The 10,000-nt window shown below is 37.1% G+C and overlaps 2 protein-coding genes across 2 annotated transcripts in view; both read right to left on the bottom strand.

Moving 5' to 3' along the window:
* Positions 1–10,000, bottom strand: part of LOC115217247 (cytochrome P450 2B4-like) — a 118,757-nt gene that overhangs the window by 96,666 nt on the left and 12,091 nt on the right. The gene's annotated exons all lie outside the window — the stretch shown is intronic.
* Positions 6,815–10,000, bottom strand: part of LOC115217142 (cytochrome P450 2J5-like) — a 13,719-nt gene continuing 10,533 nt past the window's right edge. The window contains exons 7-8 of the mRNA XM_036507110.1: positions 7,804–8,010; positions 6,815–7,246 (exon numbers count right to left, since the gene is read on the bottom strand). Coding sequence (XP_036363003.1) covers positions 7,068–7,246; positions 7,804–8,010 — 386 coding nt within the window. The 3' untranslated portion in view covers positions 6,815–7,067. The remainder of the gene's footprint in view (positions 7,247–7,803; positions 8,011–10,000) is intronic.

The following is a 10,000-nucleotide window of genomic DNA, read 5'->3' as shown; positions in this document are numbered from 1 at the left end:
TAGTCAGCGAAGAGCTGAAGAGGCCTGGGCCATTGAGAAGATCAAACTCAATCCCAAAGTGTTCTTTTCATTTGCAAAAAAACACAGAGTCACTGGTTCTACTGTTGGCCCTCTGATTGATGAAAATGGTACTCTTCAAGACAATGCCAAAACCATGGGAGAGATATTGCAGAAACAATATTGCTCTGTTTTCAGCAATCCTGATATGACTGATCTGGGCTGTATCAGTGATGTTACTCCCCAATACACTTTATCGGACATAACATTTGGCGCTCCTGATGTCTTAGCAGCAATAAAGGAAATGAAGCATAATTCAGCAGTAGGTCCCGATAGGTTCCCTGCTAGCCAATCTGTGGCGGAACTCACTGGATGCTGGATATATACCAGAAGACCTTCTATCCCAGTCTGTTGTCCCAGTTTTCAAAAAAGGGAACAAATCGCTTGCCGTGAATTACCGTCCAATCTCACTCACCTCTCATATCCTCAAGGTATTTGAGAGGGTGCTGAGATCGCGTATGACTCACTTCCTTGAGAGTCATAATATGCTGAACCCCAACCAGCATGGATTCCGTAATGGGAGAGATTGCCTGACGCAGCTACTGCATCATTTTGATGACATTCTGAGAGCCTTGGGAGAAGGTTCCAACACTGATGTCATCTACCTTGATTTCAGCAAGGCCTTTGACAGGGTTGATCATAAGATCCTTTTGAGAAAGCTGTCCAATATTGGTGTCACTGGAAAGCTGCTGCAGTGGATCAAGTGCTTCCTGTCTAACAGAACCCAACATGTTGTAGTCGAAGGAGTCAAATCCAGCCCAGCCAGAGTCAGCAGTGGTGTCCCACAAGGCACTGTGTTGGGCCCACTTCTCTTCATCATCTACATAAATGATATTAATGACACCATCAAACACAGTAACATCAGAACCTTCGCTGATGATTCCAAGCTCCAGAAGGTCATCAATGGCGTGGATGACCGAATAAACCTTCAGTCAGACCTACTGGCTGTTGTCCAATGGGCGGAAAAGAATAACATGTTGCTAAATGAAGACAAATTCGAACTGATCCACTTTGGAAGGGAGGACGCTCTGAAACTCCCATACTCTCTTCCTTCTGGAGAAATTCTCATGGCATCCAACAACATCAGAGACTTGGGAGTAACAGTGGACAACAACATAAGCTGGGCTACACATATAAGCAGCAAAGTTGACATGGCCCGCAGAATGTGTTCCTGGATTCTCAGAGCCTTCCAGTCGAGAGATTCCCACGCTATTATCCTTCTCTTCTCCACTTTTGCCCGACCCCACCTTGAATACTGCTGTCCACTGTGGTCTCCCTACACAAAACAAAATATTATGAGAAATGAAGCTCCCCAAAGGTCAATCACAAAAAAGATAGATGGCATGTCAGACCTTGACTACTGGGGTAGACTAGAGAAGCTGAAATTGTATTCACTCCAACAACGCCGTGAACGCTACATTATCTGTATGATGTGGAAAATATTCCATCAGCACTGTCCGAATGATGTTGGCATCAGCTTCAAAATACATCCAAGGCTTGGACCACGTGCCATCCGTCCACAACAAAAATCTAAATCGCATCACATAACGACAATACGGCACAACTATTTCACTTCAATTGGACCCGCTCTCTTCAACATTACACCAGGACACGTCAAAAAAGAAACTGACCACACAGAATTCAAGAAGTCTTTGGACAAATTCCTTCAAACAGTACCGGACAAACATATTAAAAAAAAAAAAGAAACCGAAGATTAAAATATTTATATATACCAATTAAGGACTGAACACGAAAAGTGGACAGTCAACATGCTAGATATAGACGTCAAATCGCCATTCACCACAAAAGATTATGTTCTCAGATCAAACTCAGCACAAAACCATAGCAATAAACAAGTGAAAAATATACGAAATAAATAATTACCCATGTACTAATTAGTTTCGACTGTTATTTTCCGCAAGGAAAACTGCAGCCATCATCAGCATGGTCGTGTTCAGTCCTTAATTGGTATATATAAATATTTTAATCTTCGGATTCTTTTTTAATATGCTAGACCACTGGTCTTAATTGATAAATATCAATTTCTACCCTTAATTAATTTTATATAAATAAATATGTTCTCTAACCGATAAATTGACTGCTGCTAATTATTAGCTGCAGACTAGTTTTCTCGGGCCTCAACGCGCCAAAGTAAAGGCATTTGAAAGATATATTCAAATGTAATAGGCTGAACTCCATGCACGCGATATCTCGGTATCGTGTTTGCATCTAGTCCAGCAAATTGCATTTATAACGGACCATGCTGATGATGGCTGCAGTTATCCTTGCGGAAAATAACAGTCGAAACTAATTAGTACAGGGGTAATTATTTTATTTCGTATATTTTTCACTTGTTTATTGCTATGGTTTTGTGCTGAGTTTGATCTGAGAACATAATCTTTTGTGGTGAATGGCGATTTGACGTCTATATCTAGCATGTTGACTGTCCACTTTTCGTGTTCAGTCCTTAATTGGTATATATAAATATTTTAATCTTCGGTTTCTTTTTTTTTTTTAATATGCTAGACCACTGGTCTTAATTGATAAATATCAATTTCTACCCTTAATTAATTTTATATAAATAAATATGTTCTCTAACCGATAAATTGACTGCTGCTAATTATTAGCTGCAGGCTAGTTTTCTCGGGCCTCAACGCGCCAAAGTAAAGGCATTTGAAAGATATATTCAAATGTAATAGGCTGAACTCCATGCACGCGATATTTCGGTATCGTGTTTGCATCTAGTCCAGCAAATTGCATTTATAACGGACCATGCTGATGATGGCTGCAGTTTTCCTTGCGGAAAATAACAGTCGAAACTAATTAGTACATGGGTAATTATTTTATTTCGTATATTTTTCACTTGTTTATTGCTATGATTTTGTGCTGAGTTTGATCTGAGAACATAATCTTTTGTGGTGAATGGCGATTTGACGTCTATATCTAGCATGTTGACTGTCCACTTTTCGTGTTCAGTCCTTAATTGGTATATATATATATATATATATATTATATATATATATATATATATATATATATATATATATGTAGTTGATGGAGTCCACTCAAGCCCATCAAAAGTCACCAGCGTACTCTCAAAATTGGCAAATGTTGGAATCCGTGGAAAAGTTCTACACTGGATCAAGTATTTCCTGGCGAATAGAACACAACATGTTGTAGTTGGTGGAGTCCACTCAAGCCCATCAAAAGTCACCAGCGGTGTCCCCCAGGGGACTGTCTTGGGTCTGCTACTCTTCATAATCTACATAAACGACCTTTCCAGTGTCGTACATTACTACAAAGTGAAAATATTTGCTGATGACACCAAGCTCCAGCAAATCGTCAATGAAGAAGCAGACCGAACTCAACTCCAGTCTGATCTATATGCTGTGAGTCAATGGGCAGACAGAAACAAAATGCAACTGAACGAGGGAAAATTTGAGCTGATGCATTTTGGAAGAAACTCCTCACTAAAACAGCCATACTCTCTTCCTTCAGGGGAACCGCTCACAGCCTCTAACAATATCAGAGACCTGGGTGTAATTGTTGAGGACGATCTCAGTTGGAGCGCACACATCAACAAGAAGGTCGATATAGCTCGTAGGATGAGTTCCTGGATCTTAAGAACTTTCCGGTCCAGAGAACAAGGTGTCATCATACCACTTTTTTCCTCCTTTGTACGGCCACACCTTGAATACTGCTGCCCACTGTGGTCTCCTCACACAAGACAAAACATCTCCAGAATTGAGTCACCCCAGAGGGCACTCACTAAACGAATTGAAGGCATGGCTGCTCTCGATTATTGGGATCGCCTTAAAGCCTTGAAACTTTACTCCCTCCAGCGTCGCCGTGAGCGGTACATCATTTGTACGATGTGGAAAATATACCGCCAACTATGCCCGAACGACCTAAACATTAGCTTCAAGGTTCATCCAAGACTTGGACCACGGGCTATACGTCTCCTGTCCAATTCAAGATCACAACATACATGTACACTGCAACATAATTTCTTTTCCTCAACAGGCTCTGCCCTATTTAACATTGTCCCGAGAGAGATCAAAGAGGAAAAGGATCCCATCAACTTTAAACAGAGTCTGGATAGATTCCTTCAAAGAATACCAGATAAGCCACCCATAATTGGATACAACTCACCCAACAAAAACTCACTACTTGAATGGTCCATAAGCAAAACTTGACTTAAACAGGATTCAAATAATCCTATCAGGTGGTGCTATTAAGTTAGACATGGCCTGGACCAATCTTTGATCGAAACATATCTAAGTTTATCTAAGTTTATATATATATATATATATATATATATATATATATATATATATATATATATATATATATATATATATATATATATATATATATATATTATATATATATATATATGAAACACCTTTTATCAATTCAATAATGAAAAATTAAATTGCACCACTTAGAATTGTGAAATATGATTTAGCATTTCTAAATTGAATTTTTCCATGAATGTTTGGAATTATATTCCATCATGTTATTATTATTACTATTATTATTATTATTATTATTATATTATTATTATTATTATTATCATTATCATTATTATTATTATTATTATATATATATATATATAATATAGGTGGCTAAGTCGCAATTTTACAACCTAAAGGCAGACACATGTCACTAGAGTGAACAAGGGCACTAATCATCACTATTGTTGCTAAAAATATGACCGTAGGAGGTTTGTCTCCCTTGTCAGCTCATTAAAGTAGTGCTTCTTGTGGCTTTTGACTTATTTTGACTCTTATTTCTAGCAATACTGGTGCTGATTGGTGTGCTTGTTCACTTAAGTGACGTATATATTTCTCCCTTTAGATTTTAAGCCAGCCATATTATTTATTATTCTCACACTACCGTTTATGGAATCAATATTTGATTTCAACGGAAATCTTATGAGCTGACAGGGTGAGATGTGTTTAAACCTAGGCGCGGTGAGAGTCACTGATGAGCATTAATGTGCGTAAGGACTAAAATGTAAAATTATCGATGATCTAGCTTAATCTGCGACCGTAGGGGGCTTTCCTTCCTTATCAGCTCATTATGATATTACTTTTTGTGACTATTGAGTTGTTTTCACTACTATTTCCAGCAATATTGGTGCTAATTATTCGCCTTGTTCACTTTAGTGACACATACACACACACACACACACACACACACACACACACACACACACGCACACACACACGCACACACACACACATGTATATGTGTATATATGTATATATATATATATATAAGTGTGTGTTTGTGTGTATTCACAATCACACACACATTCCCACTCACCACACACTTTTCACTTCCATACATTTCCACACGACACACAACATTCAATCATAAAATCGCACGCAATGCACAAGCACACAACACGATAAAAGCAGACTATATACACACGCACAGTATAGAGCCACACACACACTTCGTGTGTGGACATATGCATCCATCCATCCATCCATCCATATATACATACATACATCCATCTATCCATCCATATATACATACATACATACATACATACATACATACATACATACATACATGCATGCATACATACATACATACATACATACATACATAATTACATACATACATACATACATACATACATACATACATACATACATACATACATACATACATACATACATGCATATATATTTACATACATATATATACCTTTACATACACATACATGCATAACCGTGACTAAACCGAGAAGCGGCATTACTGCGGAGCCTGATAGTTTTCTTTTTAACTGGAGTTTTCGGTAAGGACATTTTTCAGCAGGAAAGCGAACTATTCTTCTTGATTGAAGAATTGTTTTGTAGCCATGACTATTTTTGACATTGCCTGCCATGGCGACCAGTTGCGAATGTTTAGCTCACGGCACAGACGCACAGGTGTGTTGAGATAATGATGTCGAAAGCTGGAAAGACATCTATTCACCTACTATCTTAAACACTATCCTTATGGGCGTTTGTCCACGATTCCTTAACAGCCGGAAGGAATCTCTCTCTTACTTGTAACATTTTCTTACTCACAGACATGACAAGTGATCTCTGAATGTATAGAATCTATATTTGCAAACTGTTATAAATTTTGTCCAAAGCAATGGTGATTTAAGGCAGCATGGGTTTCATCGTGTTTTGTTAATTGGGAATTAGCGACAGGGTTCGACACAGGACACATGAAAAAAAAAACCACTGCAATTCTGCTTCATCTTTCAGTATTTGCTGTCAGGCAAATCTTGCAACATTCTCTCCATGATCTCCAGAGCACGTTCGCTGTCATCGTACGTTCGCTCCAGACAATCACCGAGCATCAAAGAAGCTTCACTCGGTTCTATAATACCTGATAATTTTGCAATTCACTGAAACCTTTTTGTGCCACGTCTACTAGAAACTGAAGGTAGATAAAACAGTCACAGACCCAGGAAGGTCTATAACTGTATTAGCTAAAGTAGAAACAGAGATAGTTTTGGTTTTTATGTTGACAGATTTTGGTAAAGGAAATACTTATAAGGAACGTCATTCTCGTTCCAGTAGGATCCCCAAGGCAGCACATACCAGTCCCATGTTGCTGAACCTTTCTCAAAAATAACAGAATAGACAGCTTTTGGTGTGCATTTCAGTCTGAATTTGGTTAATATAGAAAATTGTGACTCAAAGAAAATAATAAAATACTGGAGCTTTATTGATTAAATTAAACATTGCAACTATCACATGACTTGTAATTTTATGAAGTTTATGAGTAGATACTACTGCACACATGTTATGTATTGTAGCATGTAGGTCAATGTAATACCACTAATGAATAGAAATTTATGTAATTTCGTTAAATACCATTTAAAAAATAACAGCATTCTATAAGAATTTGATACCTTTGTACATCAAAGTGATATACTTTCAACTGTACAGCCAGTGTACTGTGAAGTGTTGTCCTCAAATATATAATACAAATATATCTCACAGTGGAATTGCACGGATATTATCATTCACTGGAACGTAAATAATTCCCGATTGTTTGCCTTCCATTGTCATTGGTGTTTCGTCAGGACTTTCCAGCTTAAATCTTTGTAAGATATTTGAAAAAGCCATGAAAGTTTCAATATTGGCTAGTGATATTCCTGCACATATTCTGGGACCTACAAATAAAATAGACGATATAAAATAAATAGCATAATTAAATGATAGAATATAATAAAGTTTGCATTTTGATAAAATATTAAATTTCTATTATACGACGAATAAATTTAAATATCATAGCTCTTGTAATATTTCAGAGAATAAAATATTTCCTGAATTAAATTTTAAAAGAACTTTTATCAATAATGAAGATAACATAAAGAGGCAAAATTTTGCTAATAAAAGGATGATAAATCTTAAGTGAGCAAAAGACCAAACTTTCGTAAGAAAGTATAAAGAATTAATAAGAAGCAGTAGACTATTGCTATTTTATTGACCCTGAAGTGATGACTGCCACGAAGAACGATTCGAAGCAGGAGGATGTAAGCTAACACATAAGGTTTTAGCTATGACCTAGCAAACCGACCACGTGTGATCCTTAAACAGGATACCTCAATCTCCAAATGACACATTGCGATTATTAAAAAAAGAAGTCACCATCAGTAACAAGATAATGTTATTGTCTTCCCTCCTGAATAGGCGTGCCCTATCATTAAAATCTATTTGCAATACTTACCCAAAGAGAAAGGCATGTAAGCCTCATTTTTCTTTAACTCATTATTTTCATCAATCCATCTTTCAGGTCGGAATTCCTCTGGTTTATCCCAATAGTTCGGATCATAATGAGCATCCATTATATTGAATTGAACAATGGTATGTTTTGGAATATCATAACCTCCTAGTTTTGTGTCTACCGTAGAGGCATGTGGAGCAGTGAGTGGAGCTGTGAAAAGAAATTTTCTAAATATTAACAATGTTGAGATAAATGGTAATTTGAAATAGGCTGTTTTATCAGCTCATCACATAAGTTCTGTCCGACTTGTGAATAAAGAAAACAATTGATCAAATGTTATATTTTTAATTGAAATTTAATCATCAATGTACTTTCCCTGATTATCTATGACTGCCTTCCATCTATTTACAAGCATTTTAATCCCATGAATGTAAAACTCTTTTGGTTTCAAAGCGAAGAAATGCCCCCAAGAACACCAGGAAAGCGTTATGAATACGTGCAATGGTTCATTGAAGAGGGAGTCGTCAGTCATTGCGTATTCATTGAACAAAATGGGTGCAACATTTGGACTAAACGGTGTCGGGAAAAATCGGCCTCGTTCACCACTCCATTGGGAACGATACCGTTACACGAAACTCTTTCGAAGGGTTCTTGGCGGGAACAGCTCGAACATGTACTGACATGTTCCCAGCGAATGAATCTGTCTACTTGATCTACGACAATACGTGGCCACGCATTCGTTGCCGAATTCCAGCTGACGTCGACCCACAAATCAGTCTGAAACTCATGCCTCCCTACTCACCGTTTCTTAATTGTGCGGAAATGGCGCATTCTGCCTTTAAGGCGGCTCTCAAGCAAGACCTCACTTGAGCTGAGTTGCAGCATAGGGTTGGCGACTGGGCAGCTGCAGAAGAAGCCGACATGACCATCGAAGAATGGCGTGCACATGTCATACAACAGGTCGCAAGGCGAAATATCGACGCTATCACTCCACAAAAAATGTGTTCGTTGGTATAGACATACGCAGACCTACCTCCCGAGATACCTCAACTGCCAGGAAATAGACGTCTAAGTCCTCTCAAATTAACTCTCCTTAACAAGACTGTAAATCAATAACAATCTTAGTGTACATAGCACCCTTTCCTCAGTGAGAGAAAAATGCAAAATCAAAGAAATAGATACATTTCCCAACAGTACATATTATGCGAAGGAAGAACATATATCACTACCTAATATATTCAAAATCAAAGGAAACGAGCATTTGTGGTAATAGTGAGTTTCTTTAAAAGATTGAAAAGGCTGGAATGCAATTTCATGAAGTCTTTAACAATAAACACATGTACCTATGCAAAAACAAAAGAATACATAGAAAAGACATGGGCACGATAGAGTGCTTAAAGCGTAAACAACGGATGAAAACATATGATTATGATGACAATTATCATGAGATAAAATCAAAAACAGCTATGGTGCTAATTTGATTGCTCGAAGGGTTAAACAGATTGCTCTGAAAGGAATTTGAATGCTCGAAACAAAACGTTTCCTCGCATTCCGACAAATTTGAATGCTTTCGATGAGCATTTTAATTTGAATGATATAAATGCTAAATTCTTTAACAGTAGAGCGAATTTGAATGATCGAAAAAAGAATTTGAATGGTTGACTTCATGGCGATAATTTTTTTCTTGACTTTGAATGACACGATTATCAAATTGAATGACAAACGTACGAAAATGACTGCAAAGACCTATATATTTTGGTCAGCTTCCCAATATGAAACCCAGGTTTACGGCAACATAAACTCATAACGTGACACGACGATGTTACATCACCAAACGTACTTTTCTATGACAATAGTATCAGGTCATCCCATAGGCTCTCTCCGATTTTACCTTTTTTAAAATTGAATGAAATTTAATAGTATTTTAGAATATCTAATGGAATTAAAAATTATTTTTATGCATTTGTGTACATTTAAACTAATCAAATATTATTTTACAGAATAATAGAATTAAAATTTCTTTGATTAAAACCCTTTCTAACATGGAAGTATCCAAAGAACATTTAAGACACATAATGCTTTATGAGTACAAAAGAGGAAACTCTGCAACCGAAGCGACTCAAAACATACACTCAGTTTATAGGAAAGAATGCTTGAATGAAAGAACTCGCAGAAGATGGCTTGCAAAGCTCAGAAATGG

This window comes from Octopus sinensis, linkage group LG11, assembly GCF_006345805.1.
Source record: "Octopus sinensis linkage group LG11, ASM634580v1, whole genome shotgun sequence".
Taxonomy (NCBI): Eukaryota; Metazoa; Mollusca; class Cephalopoda; order Octopoda; family Octopodidae; genus Octopus; species Octopus sinensis.
The sequence above is the reverse complement of the archived record's forward strand: the minus strand, read 5'-3'. Positions and strand labels throughout refer to the sequence as shown.